At 35.8% G+C, this 21,454-nt stretch overlaps 1 protein-coding gene across 4 annotated transcripts in view; it reads right to left on the bottom strand.

Annotated features, from left to right (window-relative positions):
- Nucleotides 1-21,454, bottom strand: part of ARAP2 (ArfGAP with RhoGAP domain, ankyrin repeat and PH domain 2) — a 271,115-nt gene that overhangs the window by 181,891 nt on the left and 67,770 nt on the right. For all 4 annotated transcript variants that reach the window (XM_074229650.1, XM_074229652.1, XM_074229649.1 and 1 more), the window contains exon 6: nucleotides 19,821-20,171. In XM_074229650.1, coding sequence (XP_074085751.1) covers nucleotides 19,821-20,171 — 351 coding nt within the window. The remainder of the gene's footprint in view (nucleotides 1-19,820; nucleotides 20,172-21,454) is intronic.

The following is a 21,454-nucleotide window of genomic DNA, read 5'->3' as shown; positions in this document are numbered from 1 at the left end:
ATATGCATAGTTATAAAGGATTTCAAAATTGATTAAAAAAACAGTATTTCAGTAATTTCCATCTCTTCTTTTTGTGGCTCCAGTTTTTTGTTTGTTTATTCACTTTTTTTACTGCTTAAACTGGTAAATAGTTTTTGAAGTTTCAGAAGATAGCTTCAAAGAATCTCTATTCTGTCCCATGCACTTCCTGAAGAAATTCTTTTCAATGATAAATGAGTACTATTCAATGTGTACTATGTTCAGAGCATTGTGCTAATTATGTCAGATATTAAATTTAGACAAGATATAGTCCTTGTCTTCATGGACTAACAGACCAGTAAGTGGCAAAAGAATCTGTGAACTTTGGCTAATCTCTTTTCTTTAAAGATGTTATGAACATATGCTGAAAATAAGGATAAATTTAAAAATTTATAGAGACAAAACTTTTACAGTGGTCTTGAAATTAATTATGAAATTTAATTGGATGGTTTAAAATAATATATTCTCCTGTTTCCTTCTACTTCTATCTTCTTCCTTTGGAGCTAAATCTTTCCTGAATCTAGTGCATTACTAATGGTATTTAGAGACATTTGCTATCTGAGACAGTTTTGGTGATACAAAAAAAAAAACCACTCAACTGGAAACATTGTATAATGGAAAGAACACTGGTCTTTGATACAGAAGACCTAGTCTGTACTACCTCTGACTCTGATACTTTTTATGCGATTTTAAATTTTTATTTTTTTAGTTTCCTGATCCGTTGAATGAAGAGATGGGAGGAGTGGGTGAAAGGAGATGATGGTGGTCCTAATTTAAATCATAAAGATACTTAAGAGATCATCACATGCAGAGCCCCCTCATGCTCCAAAGCTGATGATTTTACAGACAGTAGGGCAGCAAGGTGGCACAGTGGATAGAGCACTGACCTTGGAGTCAGGAGGACCTGAATTCATTTTAACTCAGACACTTGACACTTACTAGCTGTATAACCCTGGTCAAATCACTTAACCCTGATTGCCTCACATGTAGGGCTTTCTCCAGTCATTCTGCTCCATATCTGGTCATTGGACTCAGATGCCTTTGGAGGAGAAAGTGAGTAACTTAACAAGGCACTTCCCTAACTGAAATCCCATTCACTTGCATGTGAAATTTGGGTAGAAGTCCAAAGAGATTAGACAACTTAGGATCGATCCCACATTAAAATAGATAGTAGTCAAATCAACAAACATTATTAAGGGCCTACTTGATTCTAGGCATGGTATTCAAGCACAAAGCATACCAAAAAAATGGCAAGAACATTCCTAACATCAAAAAGCTCATAGTCTAATGGGGGGAGGGAACATGCAAATAATTATATACAAACAATATACACACACACACACACACAGAGAATAGAATGGAGGTAATTTCAGAGGGAAAGGGGCTAGAATTAAGAAGGATCAGTAAAGGTTTCTTTAAGGTAGGGCTTTAGCTAAGAACTAAGACTCAAAGGAAGGGCACTGAAAACACTGAAGGCACTGAGGGCACTGAGGGCACTGAAGAGAGAGTACTCAAGGTATAGGGGATAACTAGTAAAAATTCAGGGAGTCTTAAGTTGGAGTGTCTTTTGCATAGACAGGAGTAAGACATAAAAAGAAAGAAAAAGAAACCAAGTTTTTTGAAGAGCTTTGAAAGTCCAACAAAAGACTTTATAGTTGAACCTTGGAGAGAAAGAGAACCATTGGAGGTTACAAATTAGTGACATGGTCAGATTTGTGCTTCAGGAAGATCGCTGACATATGAGTCCAGGAGAGATTCAGTTGAAATGAGATTTGAGGCAGGGAGACTAATAGAGAGCTAATGGAAATTGTCCAGGTGATGAGGATTTACACAGAGATGCTAATAGTATCATGAGAGATGAGGGTTTATATGAAAGACAAGACTTGGAAACACTGATTTGGAGGGCAGAAGTAGGAGAAAGTGAGGTTGAAATTGTGGCCGAGTGAATAAGGAAAATGGTGTTCCATTTAATATTAATAGGTAAATAAGGAAGAGGAGAGAGTGTGGGAGATAAAGATGCATTTAGTTTTGGACATATTGAAATTTATTTACAAACTATTCAATTCCAGATGATCAAAAGGCAATTAGGGATGTGAGTGTGGAAGAAAGAAAGATACAATCAGAATTTAAGTATCATCTGTATAGGGAGTAAATGAATCCATGGAAGGTGATTAGGTCACCAAGAGAAGATGGAGATGATATAAAAAAGAGAAAAGGCCCAGGACACAGTACCTTGGGAGAATACTGAAATTTGACCCTAGGTCTTCTAATTATATAATTTCAGGTTTTTTCCCAGGAGCCAACAATGTCTTTTCTCTAAGATTCTTTCATCAACAAAAATTCATGACTCCATGAGACAGAAAAAACAATAAAACAAAGTCAAAAATAAAAAAATAAAAGTAGATGTGAAATATCTAATCAGAAAAAAGAGCTGGTCTGGAAAATAGATGGACAAAATTTAATTTAACATTAATTGGGTTACTTGAAAGCCATGATCAAAGAAAGAGTCAAAATGTCACATTTGAAGCAACTACTGAGGAAAATTATTCTAATATCTTAGATCCAGAGGGTAAAATTAAAAGAATCCACTCATCACCTACTGAAAGAGGATGAAAACTGCAAGGAATATTATAGCCAAATTCCAGAGCTCCTAGGTTAAAAAGGAATAAGCATTGTGGAGACATATAAGATATGGTCAAAGGATATGAACAGGCAGTTTTCAGAAGAAATCAAGGTTTTCTATACTCATATAATAAAATGGTCTATATTATTATTGACTGGAGAAATGAAAGCTAAAACAATTCTAAGGAATGACCTCACTACCTATGGGAAATGACAAAAGCTGAAGAAGAGAAAAGAAAAATTCAGCACATTGATAAATACTTGGTGGAGTAGTGAACTGTTCTACCCATTCTGAAAAACAATTTGGAACTATGACAAAGTACCATAAAACTGCATACTTTTTGACTCAGTAGTACCACAAAAAGGTCTGTATCCCAAATAAATAAAAGAAAAAGGGAAAGAAAATACATGTACAAAAATATTAATAGCAGTTCTTTCTGTGGTGGCAAAGCATTAGAAACAAGGTTTATTTTCAGTTATGTCTGACTATTCATGATTCCATTTGAGCTTTTCTTGGCAAAGATACTGGAGTGGTTTGTCATTTCCCTCTCCAGCTTTACAGATGAAGCAACTGAAGTAAAGCAACTAAACAGGGTTGAATGATTTGCCTAAGATCACAAAGTTAGTTAAGAGTCTGAAGGTAGATTTGAACTCAAGATGATAACTTCCTGACTCCAGGCTCAGCACTCTATCCATTGTGCTAGGTACTTTGAAAATCATGGAAATGCTCATCAGTTGGGGAATAGCAGAACAAGACATAGAATATAATTTAGAAATGACAATGGGGGGGTAGTTTCAGAAAAAAACATGGCAAAACCTTTAGAAATTGATGGAAAGTGAAGTGAGAAGAACTGAGAGATCATTGTGCATAGTAATATCAATGTTGTTTATTCTTCCTTCCAGTAAAAGACTATGACATCAGGAAGATAATGCCATGGCATGGAAGTGCCTTGGATTTAAGTGAGGGAGGGTTATACAAAGTCACCAGCTTCACTTTCTTCTCTAGAACCATTTGGGTCCAGTGGCCAGATATTAATCAGGATGACTGGAGATGGTCCTGGATTCAGTGGAAGACCTTGGTCTTTTTAAGCTAAGTTCTTTAGCAGGTATTAATTTAACCATGGCAATGCCCATTCTGGGACTAAGGCTAGGTAAGAAAGAAAAGAAGAATGGCCTTTTACCTAGTCAAAAAAAATCAATCTGGGAGGGGAAGACCCTCACCCTTTCCAGCCAAAAACAGAAACAACTATGATTTACATTCATTCTCAGCCAGTCAGGGTCCAAACAATAACCAAATAGGTCAACAATTACAGCCAGAGTGATTTGAGTTTAAGACATGGTCCTTAAGAAACAATAACAGCAATGATGTCTCTCCTTCCTTCTTGAAGAAGACCATGACATCAGGGAAGTGATGCCTTGACATGCATGTGAATTGGTGAGTGAGGGGAGGTGATATGCTAAGTCATTAGAGTTACTTTCTTCTCTGGAGTCATCAGGATCCAGTGGCCACATAGGAATCAGGATAACTGGAGATGGTCCTAGATGTGAGGCAATTAGGGTTAAGTGACTTGCCAAGATCACAGTTAGTGTCTGAGGTCAGACTTTGAACTTAGGTCCTCCTGCATCCAGGACTGGTGTTCTATCCACTGACCTACCTAGCTGTTCTAACAATATTGTAATGATGAAAGACTCGATTGTCTTGGCTACTCTATCAATATAATGATCCAAGAGAATTCCAAAGGATTCATGATGCAAAAAATGATTTACATCTCCAGAAAGAGAACTGATAAACTGAGGGGCACACAGAAGGATAATTTTCTCACTATTTTTCTCACTTTTTTTACAATTCAGGTTATATGGAAATATGTTTTATATGATTTCACATGTATAACTGATATATTGCTTGCCTTATCAGTGGATGGGGAGAAGAGGAAAAAAGGGAGATGATTAGGAACTCAAAACTTAAAAAGTAGAGGTGGCTAGGTTGCATAGTAGATAGAACACTGGCCCTGGAGTCAGGAGTCCCTGGGTTCAAATCCGGCCTCAAACACTTAATAATTACCTAGCTGTGTGGCCTTGGGCAAGCCACTTAACTCCATTTGCCTTGCAAAAAACTAAAAAAAAAACTCAAAAAGAATGTTAAAAAAATAAATTATAAATTTTGAAAATTTATAAAGGCAGCTAATGTAAAAGTAAGGTCTAACCTAGCCAATGATTAATATTACCAAAAGTATCAAATCAAATGGGTTCCAAAAGATTTTACCATACGAAGATTTCCAAATCTTAATTAATTAGAATACTGTCTTTGAGTTATAAACTCCAATTTTGATCTTGTGTGGTGAAAGAATCATTGACATTCCCTGTAAGTTAATAAAATGAGATTTGACTTGTACACAACTTGAACGTTTTTTGGTTTGGGGTTTTTTTTAATGCTTCTAATTTCCTTTTTTTTCAAGTAAAATGGTAACAGACATGTAACATGTACTACCATTTTTATGTTATGCTTTCAGAATGCTGTAAGGAAATGTTTCTTTTAAAAGGTTTTTGTGGAATAATTTATAAAGATTGTGTAGAATCATTCAAAGAGATTCTATAGACTATTCTCAAGGGTTCTTCTTGTAAGGCAGATGGTATGAATTTTCAACCGCTTTCATTAAAAAGGGTTGCAGTACTTTGTGTCAATATCCACAAGTTTTAAATATGTATGTGGCTGATATAATAAACCCTCTCATAAAACAAGGCACTCTTTAATTCAAATTCTGACTTATTTAATGCAATTTAAAAGTCAATTATTATAAGACTAAGAACATCTATTCCCAATATTTTAAAATAGCCAACTAGGAGTTCTGTATTAAAGGAATGCTTTATTTTTTCCCCATTGCATAATTTAAGAAGATAAAACAATTTCTTCTTTACCTACTAAACACTAATTTTTTAAAGGGGGGGGTTACACTTGAGAGAAATGATAATTAAATAACTAATTGTTATTATAGGGGAGTCACAGGAATTTTTCCTTTCTGAAACTTTATTCTCTAGTATACCAAGCCAACATTTCAAAGACACTGCTGATAATGAGACTGCAGTAACTTTTCCCTCGATCTTGTGGTACAATGGATACAGCACCAGCCCTGGAGTACAGAGGACCTGAGTTCAAATCTGGTCTCAGACTATTTACATTTACTAATTATGTGACCTTAGGCAAGTCAAGGCCATCTCCAGTGATCATGATTTATATATGGCCACTGGACCCAGATGACTAGAAAAGAAAGTGAGACTGATGATTTAATACAGCATCCCCTCATTCAAATTCAATTCATTTGTTTGCATGATATCTCACCTCCCTGATGTCCTGGTGTTCTTTGAAAAGGACAAAATATAATCATCATCCTCATCACCATCTATTAAGATCCCATCCAGGTGGGGAAGCCCATGGTGTTCCATTCAGGCTTGGGAGGGGATAAATTCTTTAATTAGATGCCCTAGGCTAGGAGAAGTTTGGAAGTAAATGATATGATCAAAATCAGGTTCCCCAAACCTCATTAAAATAGGTCCACTTCTCATCATAATATTCATTCTCTGTCATTATTGGTTTAATCAATCAGAACCCATTGACATTCTCAGGAATTCAAGAGTATCACTGACCCCTTTTATTAGTTGTTGCTAGCATGACTAATAAAATTATTAATTAATCAGAAACTGTCTCTTAACCTTTTTTTAAATGTCACATACTCATTGGGTATGATGATAATGTTTGTCCTTTGTTCTTAAAGAAAGCAATAACATCAGGGAGATGACATCATGGCATGCACATGAATTAGATTTCAGTAATGGGGTGCTTTACTAAGTCACCAGTCTCACTTTCTCCTCTGGAGTCATCTGAGTTCAGTGGCCAGATATGGATCAGTCTGAGGATAGATGGTCCTGGTTGTGAGGTACTCAGGGAGAAGTGACCTCTCCAAGATCACACAGCTAATTAAGTGTCTGAGGCCACATTTGAACTCAGGTCCTCCTGGTTTGGGGGCTGCTGCTCTACCCACTGTTACCGTCTAGCTGCCTTGATCATTAGGTGTATATCCCTAAGAAAATCACTAGCTTCTCTGAGCCTCACTTTCCCCATCTATAAAACAGGACTAATGCAAGTCCTATTTATCTCACAGAACTGTTAAGAATTTCAAACAAGAAAATGCATTAAAACATTCTTAAGGACTTCCAGCCAAGATAGCTGAGAGAAGATAGGCACAGTTCTAAAGTCTCCTGATCTTTCCCCATCTATCATATGAAACAAACCTCTTAAAAGAAATCCGACCCACAAAACCCAGAAAGAAAAGGCAGGAGAAAGAACATCTACCTCAGGATTTGTCTCTCTCAGCAGCACTGGAGGAATTTGTGTAGGTGAGTCTGGGCTCAGAGGGAGGATCAGCCCCGGATCAACCAGATTAGCAGCTGAATTGGAGCCTCGGAGCCAGGAGTCTAAGGGCCAGACGTGCTGGATCAGTGGTGGGACTAGACAGTGGGGGCTTGAGTCAACTATGGAGCAGGGCCATGCTGACCCTCTGGAGCTTACCAACAGGGCTGGGGGGAGAGCGCCAGTGCAGGATAGCTGCAGACACACCATCCCTGGGCTCCTCTGGTCAGAGGAACTTTGAGTTCACCCTTCCATTGCTGCTGAGGCCTCTTCCCCAAACAAACAATAGCAGACTACTTCTGCCTCAGGCATAGGTGTGTGAGCAGAAGAACCAGCCCAGCAGACAATAGGGAGAGGAATGACCTCAGGCCAGGGCAAAGCCCACCACTGATTGAAGGCAAAAGGACTCATTAGCTCCAAATCCTCCCTTCAAGCTAAGGGAGAAGGCCTCAATCAAGGTCACAGACACTCAAGAGAAAATAACCAGCACCTCCTACTGGCCAGACAGAGAAATTGCATTCAGTGAGTAAAGCCTCTAGCATTACCAAGCCCCTGTGAATCAGCCCCTCCCCAACTCAAGGTATTAGCAAAATGAAGAAGGGTCAGCGGAAAGGTGGATCCATAGAAAAATTCTTGGAAGGGAATGACCCTAACTCAGAGAGACCTAGAACCTCTGAGGAGAATACGACCTGGTCTTCAACACAGAAAGATTTCCTTGAAGAAATAAGGAAGGAGTTTAAAAATCAACTGGAAAATTTTGGAGAGACAATTAGTACCTTACAACAAGAAAACAAATCCTTAAAAAATACAATTGGACAAATACAAAATGAGACTAATTCTCTCAGATCCTCAATTGAGCAAATGCAAAAAGAAAATAATTCTCTCAAAACCTCAATTGGTCAAATGGAAAGCTCTTTCAAAAGTAGAATGGACCAATTGGAAAAAGTTGCAAAATAATGAAGAAAACTCGGGACTGCCAGGTGGTGTAGTAGATAAAGCACAGAACTTGGAATCAGAAGTACTTTGGTTCAAATCCAGTCTTGGACACTTAATAATTACCTAGTTGTGTGGCCTTGGGCAAGCCACTTAACCCGTTTGCCTTGCAAAAACCTAAAAAAAAACTCCTCTCTAAAAAAAAAGAATGGAGTCTGCAGAAACTAATAAGTCCATGAGACAGCAAGAGCCAGTAAACAAAACCAAAAAAATAGAAAAAATATAAGAAAATGTAAAATACCTCATCAGAAAAACCACTGACCTTGAGAATAGGTCAAGGAGGGGCAACCTGAAAATTATTGGACTTCCTGAGAACATTGAAGAGATAAAAAGCCTGGACTTAATATTACAGGATCTAGTGATAGAAAACTGCCCTGATATCATGGAACCAGAAGGCAAAGTAGATATTGAAAGAATATATCATTCCCCTCCAGAAAAAGATCCTCAAATGAAAACACCAAGGAATGTAGTGGCCAAATTCCAGAACTATCAGATAGAAGAGAAAATCCTGAAAGCAGCCAGAAAGAAACAATTTAAATATCAAGGAGCCACAGTAAGGATTATGCAGGACCTGACTGCATCAACTCTAGGGAGCTTGTAATGCAGCCAAGAATCCACTATCCTTCAAAGCTAAGCCTTCTCTTCCAGGGAAAAAGATGGACATTTAACAAAATGGAAGAATTCCAAAAATTCCTAATGAAAAGACCAGAGCTAAATAGAAAATTTGGTCATCAAACAGGAGGTTCAAGAGACATATGAAAAAGTAAAAAAAAAGGGGGAGGGTTAAAAAAATGCTATCCAATAAGTTGAAACTGGCTATATTACAGCATGGAGGAAAAGATTCTCATAAATCTTGAGAAATGTAATTCTAACAGAGAGAGTATACCTAGCCAGAAGTGATGGACATTCATGATCTATCCATGAGACTGCTATCCAATGGGATGTAACTGGCTTTAACCCCACTTGGGAGAAAAACTCTCAAAACTCTCAAGAATTTTAACTCTATTAGACAGAATATACATACAGATACTCAGAATTTTCTGTGACTCAGATAGAATGATCTAAAAAACACTACCTCCTTAAAAAGGGGGACAGGAAGGAGATGGGAGGAGGGAGGGGATAGAAGGGGGTAAATCTCATTACACTAAGAGGTACAAAATATCTATTGGTAATAGAGGGGAAGAAGGGAGGAGATGGGAAACACCTGAATCTTCTTCTCATCAGACTTGACTTAAAGTCAACTTACACATACTTAGTTAACTTAAAAAGCATCTAACCTTTCAAGGATTAAAAGGGGAAAGGGGGAGGGGGGGATGGAGAAAGGGAGGGGGGGTGGGGAAAAAGGGGGAACTAACAAAAGGAAGGGAAGGGAAAAGGTAAAAAAGAGAAAGGGGAAAGAAAGGGGAGAGGGCAATATAGGAGGGCAAACACACTGAAGGGGGTGGTATTCAGAAACAAAATACTGGGGAATATGGATAAAGAGAGGGGGAAGGGGGAAAATACAAAGAGAGGGAAGAAAGTATGGAAGGCAATAAAGAATTAGTCATCATAACCTTGAATGTGAATGGGATGAACTCCCCCTTAAAACATAATCAAATAGCGGAGTAGATTAAAAGCCAGAATCTGACAATATGCTGCTTACAAGAAACTCATTTGAAGCAGAGAGAGATACACATAGAGTAAAGGTAAAAGGTTGGAGCAAAATATATTTTGCTTCAGCTGAAGTAAAAAAAGCAGGGGTAGCAATCCTCATCTAAAACAAAGCAGCAGCAAAAATAGCATTAAAAGAGATTAAGGAAGGAAACTTTATCCTCCTAAAAGGTACCATAGAAAATAAAGCTATTTACTGAATATATATGCACCCCAAATGGGACAGGATCCACATTCTTAGAGGAGGAGTTGAAAGAATTACAGGAACACATAGACAGCAAAACTCTACTAATGGGATACCTCAACCTCCCCCTCTCAGATCTAGATAAATCAAGTCATAAAATAAACAAGAAAGACATTAAGGAGGTAAATAAATTTTTAGAAAAACTAGATATGGTAGACCTATGGAGGAAATTGAATGGGGATAGAAAGGAATATATCCTTTTCTTTGCAGTACATTGCACTTATACAAAAATTGACCATGTACTAGGACATAAAACCCTAATGATCAACTGCAGAAAGGTAATGTTGCAGGATATAAAATAAGCCATCATAAATCCTCAACTTTTCTATATATGTCTAGCAAGATACAGCAGGAAGATCTAGAAAGAGAAATCCTATTCAAAGTAACCTCAGACAATGTAAAATACTTGGGAGTCTATTTGCCAAGACAGACTCAGAATCTTTTTGAAAACATTATAAAACACTTCTCACACAACTTAAATCAGATTTAAATAACTAGGCAAATAGCAACTGCTCATGGATAGGTAGAGCTAATATAATAAAAATGACAATTCTACCAAAACTAAACTACCTGTTTAGTGCCCTACCAATCAAAATTCCAAAAAATTAATGTGTTAGAAAAAAATTGTAAGTAAATTCATATGGAGAAATAAAAAGTCAAGAATTGTCAGGAGCTTAATGAAAAAAGTACAAAAGAAGGTGGCTTAGCCCTACCTGATCTAAAATTATATTATAAAGCATCAGTCATCAAAACTGTTTGGTACTGGCTAAGAAATAGAGTGGTGGACCAGTGGAATAGACTAGGTGTAAAAGCAGGAGATGATTATAGTAATCTGTTGTTTGATAAACCCAAAGAGTCCAGCTATTGGGATAAAAACTCCCTCTTTGATGAAAATTTCTGGGATAATTGGAAGTTAGTATGGAAGAAACATAGATTAGACCAACACCTAACACCCTTTACCAAGATAAGATCCAAATGGTTACAAGACTTAGACATAAAAAAAAATACTATAAGCAAATTGGAAGATCAAAGACTAGTTTACCTGTCAGATCTATGGAAAGGGGAACAGTTTATAACTAAGGAAGAGTTGGAGAACATCACCAAAAACCAACTAGATGATTTCAATTACAATAAATTAAAAAGCTTTTGCACAGATAAAACCAATGTAACCAAGATCAAAAGAAATGTAGTAAATTGGGAAATAATCTTGACAACTAATGATTCTGACAAAGGACTCATTTCTAAAATATACAGAGAACTGAGTCATATTTTTAAAACAAAAAGCCATTCCCCAATTGACAAATGGTCAAAGGATATGCAAAGGCAATTTACAGATGAGGAGATAAAAGCAATCCATAGCCATGTGAAAAATTGCTCTAAATCATTAATTATTAGAGAAATGCAAATTAAAGCTTCTCTGAGGTACCACCTCATACCTCTCAGATTGGACAATATGACCAGAAAGGATAATGATCATTGTTGGAAGGGTTGTGGGAAATCTGGGACACTATTACACTATTGGTGGAGCTGTGAACTCATCCAACCTTTCTGGAGACCTATTTAGAACTATGCCCAAAGGGCAACAAAAATGTGCATACCCTTTGACCCAGCAATACCTGAAGAGACGATGAAAAAGGGTAAAAACATCACTTGTACAAAAATATTTATAGCAGCCCTGTTTGTGGTGGCAAAGAATTGGAAATCAAGTAAATGTCCTTCATTTGGGGAATGACTTAGCAAACTGTGGTATATGTATGTCATGAAACACTATTGTTCTATTAGAAACCAGGAGGGACCGGATTTCAGAGAAGCCTGGAGGGATTTGCATGAACTGAGGCTGAGTGAGATGAGCCAAACCAGAAAAACACTGTACACCCTAACAGCAACATGGGGGTGATGTTCAACCCTGAAGGACTCGCTCATTCCATCAGTGCAACAATTGGGAACAATTATGGGCTGTCTGCAAAGGAGAGTGCCATCTGTATCCAGATAAAGAGCAGTGGAGTTTGAACAAAGTTCAAGGACTATTCCTTTTAATTTAGAAAAAAAATAGATATCTTATTGTCTGATCATGTTACCTCTTAGACTTCTTGTCTCTTCCTTCTTGTCTTCTCTTATCACACTCAATTTGGATCAATGTACAACATGGAAACAAAGTAAAGATTGACAGATTGCTTTCCATTTTGGGAGGAAGTAATATTGGGGGAAAATTGTAAAACTCAAATAATATCTTTAATAAAAATTTTTTTAAAAACTTTCTTAAGACTTTAAAGAACTATCTAAAATGTCAGCAATTATGACTCTTATTATATTATTTTGCTTTCAATCACACTCACTCCCCCCCCCCCACTGAAGTCGTTTTACTAAAGATCACCCACTGCCAGATCCAATGTTCTTTCTCAGGTCTAATCATATTTAACTTTTCTGTGGCATGGTGTACTCAACAAATCTCTTTTTCTTGATATTTCTGCCTCCTCCTCTAGCCTCTAACCTCTATTTTGTGGTTCTATCATGTTATGACATTTTCTCACCACTTTATGGGTTAGGTCAATCTACTTCCTTATGATTCCACTCACCCTTGTAATTCTTAAGACCAAAGTTTCCTTTCATGGCCTCCACACTCCTCCTCGTTGAAGAACAGAAATTGCCATTACTTTTGTATCTGTGTATCTAACACTTCACAAAGCGCTTTGCACATACAGAATATTTAATAAATCTTTTCTCATTTTACTTCTTCATTGATTCCTCTTCCTCCTCTTATCCCCTAAATATAAATAAGTATCTCTAGGGTAGTTGTGAAAATCAAATGAGATAATAATTGTAAACCATGTAGCACAGTGTTGGTCTATATAAATGTTTATTATTATTATTATTATTATTATTGCTATTATCTCTTTTCTTCTCTATAGGCGTTCTCTCTGTAATTACATCTTCACATGACAATGGTTATACATATTCTTTGTTAATATATTACAAACCATTTCCAACTGACCTTGAGTCCCAAATTTCCAACTATCTGTAAGATATCTTCAGTTGTTTGACCCTCTGGCCTCAAACTTAGTCATAACAAAGGAAATACTTTTGTCAGCTTTCTCCTCCTTACAACACCTTTGTTTCTACTCATGGCACTACTATTCTCCCCATTAACCACATTCAAAAACTTAATCACCCTTGAATTTTCAAGATTCTTCAACTAACCCCCATCCTTATCCATAGAACAAGCTTGGCAATATTTCATATTTGATACTTCATCTCCATTTTATTTACAAAGAATCTAATTCAGATGCTACCTAAATCACAATAAGAAATTTATCTCCTAGCCTCCCATCTTCTTCTGCCTTCCATCTCTCTACTCATTCAAACCATAGCTAATGCAATTATCATATTATATAAACTTTATCATGTCACTTTCTCAAAAAGACTCAGGGGCTTAATAGTAATTATAATAATTTCTTAGAATTTTTTTCTTTTCTTTTTTGTTTTTTGCAAGGCAATGGGGTTAAACGACTTGCCCAACAACTACTAAGTATCAAGTGTCTGAGGCTGCATTTGAACTAGGTTCTCCTGACTCCAGAGCATTACTCATGCCACCTAGTTCCCCCTCTTAGATTTATTTTCAAGCCATTCCACAATGTAACTCCAACCTCCCTTCCTAATATAATTTTATACTATTCACACTGATGGATTCTGTTTTCTACTCTAGTTGGACTACTCATTGTTTTCTGATTTTATCTTACCCTTTTTAAATTCTATTTTTAATCTTAATATCTGCTATGCCTGTAGTGGACTTCTCAGACCTCTAGTTTTTGAAATCCTTCTGTTTCAAGAGTCAGTTCAAGTGCGATCTTTTCCATGATGCTTTCACTGACTCTCCTCCAAAACACAGATTTAGTGAGCCTTCCTTCTTCAAATCTATGTTTGTCCAGTATACCTCTAATTCTCCCATAATCTCATTCTACTCATATTATAATTAACTGTATTTATGTCTCTGCATCTTATCCAAGCCTCTTTGTCAAGAGTCAAGAACTGAGCCATTTTTTTTTGTTGTTGTTGTTACTGTTCCTAGCACCTAGAAAATTTAACATAGAAAATCACAGAATCTCAGACTTGGAATGAACATCAAAGGTTTTATTTTCTGACTTCACAGAAAAATTTGCCTTTTCCCAACTTCTACACACACCATGTTTTGTCATGTTTTTTTTTCCTTAAAGTATCATTGCCTCTTCCAAAATTGCTTTAACTTCCTGCTCAAAAGAAAATAGTTTTATAAAGTTCTTTGTGCTTGAAACATAGAATAATATCAGAAGACCTTTATCATTAAGGGTGACTTTTTTTCAAAATTCTGAAAGCACTCCACTTTCTCCAGGTCCTAATATAATCTCTGGTATGTGATTTTATACAACTATACACAATCAAAGTAGCAGGGAGAGAGACAGAGAAACAAAGACAGAGATAAAGACAGAGAAACAGACGGACAGACTGACAGATAATCCAGATCTGGAAACATTTAGTCCTTTGTGCCATTTATTCAAACAATTATTATATATTATTTAAAACCGATATTTTGTGTTTTGTATCTATTAAACAGGGTTTAACGACAGTCTGATTTAGGAGTTCCACCCATATGCTACATTTGTGAGCTGAGGTGTGACCTTTGGATATTTATAGGTTTGCCAGCAGACTTTAGAAAGCCGTAGAATGATAGACTCCTTCAAAAAAAGAAGTAGGGAGTTCAATCCATAACTCAATAAAAATCCCAGCTGTAACACCCTCTTTAAGTGGTTCCCCTGCCTTTGACTCAAGTCTTCCAATAACTCTTAGTAGATGCTTACTATATGTAGGCTAAGGTGAACTCAATGCTATTTGAGTTTTAAAAACAGCCTAACATCTCCTTCACAATACCTTCCTAGATAACACACTCTTTCTCCAATGTGGCAAGTTGAGACACACTGGCAACCTTTGAGCCTCCAGGGGTTCCACCAGCCACACCCTAGGAAACTAGTCATTGGTTTCTGCTATAGCTGGGAAGTACCTGAGGCCATATGAGGCACACTATGTGACGTGACCAATTCAAGTCCCTCCTCAGACTTCTAATTGTGCCAGTATCTGGTTATCACAGTATTTGCAGGGTTGAAACCTACTTCAGTGTCATTGATCAGACCACTAGTTTCCTCACACTCACTGATTTTTGGCAATTTGTTTGACTTTTGTCTATTTTTCCATCATAAGATTTTTGCTCCTGCATTGTTTCTAAACATTCTGCATTACTTAACCAAGCACTTTCCTACTCAAACTGTCCTTTGGCTACTATTCCAATACTGGATTTTATCACTTTCAATCTTTTCTGCCCTTAGTTTAACCAGCAATAACCTATACCATGTATGTGTTTATGTTTGGGTTTGCATATGCACAAGTACACATGGAGATCAAAGTATTAACATTTAGTGCAAGGAACTGAACATGGAAGTCGGCACTACTGCAGAAGATAGAAGACTCATGAATATACATGTGTGAATTCTGCACAATTCATAAATGCCTAGAGAATCAGGGCAAGGGTAAACCTTTTGAAAAGCACTTGTTTAAATGCAACACAATGAGCTTCTTTCCCTGAGAACTTCTCGAGGATAGTGAAAAAAGTCTCAATAGTCCAACACTCCTATTCAACAAACAAGCATGAAAGATAGATGGCGAGGAATTATTGGACAACTGTAAGAAATATCTAAGTGTTAAGTATACAGTAAAACCATGATGAGTCAGTTGTATAATGGGATGGACAAAAAAGACTCCCTTAAGAGAACCATAATTTCTAAAAAAGAAAAATATGATTTAAAAAAACTCTGTACTCTGCCCTGATCAAACCAATCTGTAATATCATGTTCCCACATAGGTGACAAAAAATCAGAATTACATTGATAAGCCATGGTGTCAAGTAGAAGCTAATATAGTGAGATATCTTGAGTCAGCTTCATAAGGAAACTGAAGAAAAAAATTTAAGGATACATGACAACTGCCCAAAAATATTTAAAAAGTTATTCTTTTGAAAGTCATCTATATTCTTATATTCACCTTCTCTCATCTAAAACTCTAATATGGCTTCTGACCGCATTGGTCAACTAAAATTGCTTTCTCCAAAGTTACCAAGGGTCTCTTAATTGCCAAAGCCAAGACCTTTTCTCAGCTTTCATCCTTCAATCAATATCTCTGCAGTATGTGATAGAGCTTACCACCTTGTCTGCTGACATATTCTTTTACCTGGATTTTCATGCCTCTACTTTTCTGGTTCTCCTCCTAATTTCTTGGGTCTCTATTCACTCTTCTTCAATTTTTAATCTTTGCCACAACTACTAATTGTGGCATACCCTCAGGATCTGTCCTGGAATATTCCTGTCTTTTCTCTTTTCTGGATGAAATAGAAGTCAATAATTCTACTGCTTTGGAGTACATACACCTTATCAACTGCTCTGCCTTTATGACTTTTTGTCCCCTAGAAATGCCAATTATAACTATCCATTTAACCTAATAAACTGAGAGCCTTGTGCCTTTACTATTCCCAAGCTTTGTCATATTTCCCCATAGTTGAACCTCCATTTACTAAATGTTGTCTCTTCCAATAAAACTGTAAACACTTTGTGGGTAGGGACTTTCTTTGCTTTTTACTATTTTTATCCACAGTGACAAATAAATAAGCACTCAATAAATACTCTCTTTCTTCCTTCAGTCTTTCACTTATTGGCTTCAATGGTTCAATATCAATATCACTGCAGATGACAATCAGATTTAGATTACAAGTCTAGTCTCTGTTGAGAGTTCCAACCTTGAATTACCCACTTTGGTGTTCAGTCATTTCAGGCTTTTTGACTCTTCCTGACTCCATTTGAAAATTTCTTGACAAAGATACTGGAATGGTTTGTGATCCCCCCCCCAGGTCATTTTACATATGAGAAAACTGAAGCAAACAGGGTTAAGTGACAGGTCCAGTGTCCCACAGCTTGTAAATATCTAAGGTTATATTTGAACTCAGATTTTCCTGACCGCAGGATCAGCATTCCATCTATTCATTATCTAAATACCTAGTTATCCATTTATCCATTATTAATGAGTACGGTTTTTTCCTCCTTTTTTTTTCTCTCAGATATAAGGGATAGCTCTCTGGAAAGGGTATAGAAGAAAGATATATATTGGGAAATGTAGGTAATGAAACAGAAACGTTATCAATTAAATGTATTCTAAAAAAGAAAACAGGTCAGGCCCTCAACTACTTCATCAGTTTTTGAGAATGACAGGAAAAGAAATTTTCTATCACCTCAATTGCCTTTCTTTTACTATCCCTCATGAACAAAATCATTTTAATTTAAATTATGATAATGCAAGTATGTAAATATGAAAATATTATTGTATGACTCTTAATAAAATGAAGCAGTGCAATTTATAATCCCCAAATAATTTCTTTTAGCTATTCAAATGTGGTATTTAGTAGAGTCCTTATCAACTAGTGACTAAAATGTCATAGTCTTTGTTTTTTAAGACACTAATACAATTTTTAGGTCACACACTACCTGGCCTTCTGGATGTACTCTCATGTACTCAATAATTTTTTATTTGCTTCAAACTGGTCTTAAAGAAACCCATGAAGTAGGATTTATCTCACTCTGGATCTGCCTAATTCAGACCAAACTGTAGTATGCTATAACCATAATAATTACAATGCAGTCTGTTATAAAAGTAAGGGACTGGACTCAGAAAAAGAAACTGACTGGAATCTCAAATCTAGCTCCAACAGTTAACAGTTTAACCTGCCCTCTCAGAAATTTGGTTTCCTTAATCAAGAAATACAAAGTTGAACTAGATGATCTCTGAGTTCTTCAAGAACTAGATGATCTCTGAGATCTTCAAGACTAAAATTATGCAATTCTATGTCAAAATTCCACTTTGGCAGGGAAGTCATTCAAGAACACTAGTGTCTATTATTTACATAAATGGAGTACATAGATGACTGCTTCATTTCTTCATTTACTCCCAAACTACTCTAAAAGGCAAATTCAAAAAGAAAACACTTGTAAAATAAAATATTACAGAGTTAATGAAGAAATAAAGTCATCAATTGTTAATTTCCTAACTAGCATGAAGTTTTGTCCAGCTTTTACTACTTTTTTTTAATAGAGCTGGTATGCTAGATATAAACTGAAGGAGCAAAAAGGATGTATGAACACATTTAGTTTGGGAAAACCCAAAAATATTTGTTGAATTTAATGGAATGAGGAAAAATCTTGATATGTAATCTCTTAATATGTTTTCTGCAGAATTTTCCATTTATTTTAAAAGACTTTGATGTTTTATGAAGATTTAGGATATGTGGCTTCAGTTCAAGACTAGCTCTAAGATTACTGCAACAGTTCAATGGTCTGTGACTTTGTCTTTGTGGGTGGGTCAGGTAACAACCACCACCATCAGTTACTAGATGACCTTTTAAGAGTTGCTTTAATAGAATTTTCCATTACCCCACAATCAAGTAAGTGAGAAGTCTCTTTAAATTGAGAAGATTGGTCTTCAGGTAGAAGGTATACAGTCCAATATCAAGCCTACAGCAAAGATTTTTCCAATCAGGAAGACACAATAGAAATGGAATCTGCACCTAAAATAACTGTTAGGAGAATATTTTCAAATGCTACATGAGATTAATAGGGCTCTGCTAAATACTACATTCTAATAACAAAAAGAAATTATTTGGAAAGAGCAGCAGCTCTGAAGTCAGGAGGACCTGAGTTCAAATTCGGCCTCAGATACTTAAAAATTAACTAGCTTGGGGTGAGGTTTTGAGACTAAAAGGGACTTTAGAGGTCATTTAGTTCAGCATACCACCTTACATAGCACTCACAACATTATCCCTGATTAATAGCTTTCCAGTTTTTACTTTGATACATAAGTCACAGAACAGACTATCTTATAAGGAAAGACATTTCATTTTTCTCAAAATTTCAATCATCTTTCATATTTAAAGTCATGCATTACATATTCATATAAATTTGTCAATTGTCAATAAAGAAGACTCACTATAAATGAAACAAATGAAATAACTGAGAGAACAAGAAATATCATAATGCAAAAAAGGATGCTGTCTAGAGCAGAATCACATTCTAAAAAAGTCATAAGGTTAAACAAGTTAGACAGTGGTCTGATCTAACAAAGACACAGAAAAGAATAGTCGTAAGTCAATAACTTAGTCAATACTTCAAGTACTAACTGTGCTTTAAATATCTTTTCGTACAGAGATGCTTTTCAGTATTATAAATTAACCCTTATGTAGAACAGGAAACACTTTGGAAGTCAAAGTTTAATAGATTAGGTAGATTTAAAATGACAGTTTTCAAAAGAAGTTTACTTCTGAGCCATAGGGTTATGATGTTAAAAATAAAAAGGTCAAAGAACTATATGATTTCTTCCCACTCAAAAAAAAAAAGTAAATGGGTCAGTATGAATACAAAGAACCAACAAAAACTCAGCATTTCAAGTGAGGTCTAATAACTCAGAAGAATAATGAATTATTTAATACTCTATTTTTTTTTTAGGTTTTTGCAAGGCAATGGGGTTAAGTGGCTTGCTCAAGGCCACACAGCTAGGTAATTTTAAGTGTTTTTGCAAGGCAATGGGGTTAAGTGGCTTGCTCAAGGCCACACAGCTAGGTAATTTTAAGTGTTTTGAGGCCGGATTTGAACTCAGGGTACTCCTGACTCCAGGGCCAGTGCTCTGTCTACTGCGCCACCTAGCTGCCCCCTCTAATTTCTTTTGCTATCAAAATAAATTTCTATTCTGAAATATATCAATAGTTTCATGAAGAAATTTTACATATAACGGTCAACTCAAAACATACAAGAAATATTTGATACATACCCTTGAGGAGACTGCTTATCCAACCATCCTGATTTGACTTTTTTTGCTGATGATCCATAATAACATGCATAGGGTGATATGGAGTTTGAGGTCAAGGTTGATTGATCAGCAAATCCACTAATGGAACTCAGTGGATAACTATGCCTGTTCGTAGCTAAATCCAAACTCCCCTTTTGAGCCTTTGATTTGGAACTCTTAGAATTTCCTCTTCTTAAACTATTAAAACATTCTTCCACTGTGGAATATTCTGACTCTGAAGCAGAGTCTAATGGAACAGTAGATTTGTCTTCTCGAGGAATCCAAATATCTTCTACTTTTTCTTCACATGTTTTCATTCTGTTATCATATATACTGAATGAAACAAAGAAAAATTTACTAGATTACTGAAAAGCAACAATCACTTCATACAATTAAAATTCTTTGTGAACAATCAGTCATAAAATCATGAGTTGGAATGAACCATGACAGGTTAACTTTAATCCTATGTGGTTTAGTTAAATTCCTTACATAAATAATGAAATTTGATGATATAAAATAACAATTATATAATACTTAAAATTATATAGTTTATGTATTAGATTAAATAGTACTTTGCAAAAACAACTGTGAATTGAACTGATGATATGAGTATTTTACTTTAACATTATTTTACAAACAAGGACACTGAAGGCATAATAGTCTATGATTTATCCAGTTATGTGTCTAAAAATCATTCCTTGTCACACATTTCAATTTATGTTGATTCCAAATCTTATGAACCTTCCACTATGCCACACTGATTGTTTTAATACATTTTTTCATAATATTCTGACATTAGAACATGATTTAAACTTTGTCTCATATGATGTTCATTGACAACTCAGTAAATTAAGTGTAGCGGCTATCTTCCTCATTTTACAAATGAGGAAACAAGGGCTCTAATTTCTTGTGGTAGTGATGCAAGTGCTAAAAAAAGGCCATGAATCATAAGGCCAATAAGTTCCAATTTCAAGTGCCAGTCCTTTTCCTAAGAGGAACATCTTGGGAACTATAGGAACATCTATTTCACTATAGAGTAGAAAAATCAATAAATAAGTATAAAACTGAGCAGACCTCTCCACAACTTCCATTTCCTCTATTAAAATGCAGCTATAATGAATGTTTCTACCATGAATTTAATAATTTAATTTTAAGCAAATTTAAAACAAGTAAATGATGATCAAAAATTTCTTTGAGCTTAGGCAAGAATCCAGTATATTTGGACAATTTATAGTAATGCATATTAAGTGTTTTTGTAAACATTTTAGAAATGGAAAATATTAATATTAATTTGACTACTGAATTGACTACTCCCAATGTATAATTGAAAGCACAAGGAAGAGAGGTTATGGAAAAAGGTGCCCCAGTCCTACATTCCTTCACTTACTGTGTTACTGGCTAGAGCAATCACTGTGTCACTATGTTTCAATTTTTTTTATCTGTCAAATGGAAATAAAGATTTTCTCCACACTTACTTGCCACCATATTAAGTAAGAAAACGATAGAAATCCCTAGAACTTTTTAAAGGAAATGATCTATATAAACCCAACATTATGTTAGGAATGGAGATTGAACTTGTGATTTCATTGGTCATAAGTAGAGGAAATTCCTCTACT

The sequence above is a fragment of the Macrotis lagotis genome, chromosome 3, assembly GCF_037893015.1.
Source record: "Macrotis lagotis isolate mMagLag1 chromosome 3, bilby.v1.9.chrom.fasta, whole genome shotgun sequence".
NCBI lineage: Eukaryota > Metazoa > Chordata > Mammalia > Peramelemorphia > Peramelidae > Macrotis > Macrotis lagotis.
The sequence above is the reverse complement of the archived record's forward strand: the minus strand, read 5'-3'. Positions and strand labels throughout refer to the sequence as shown.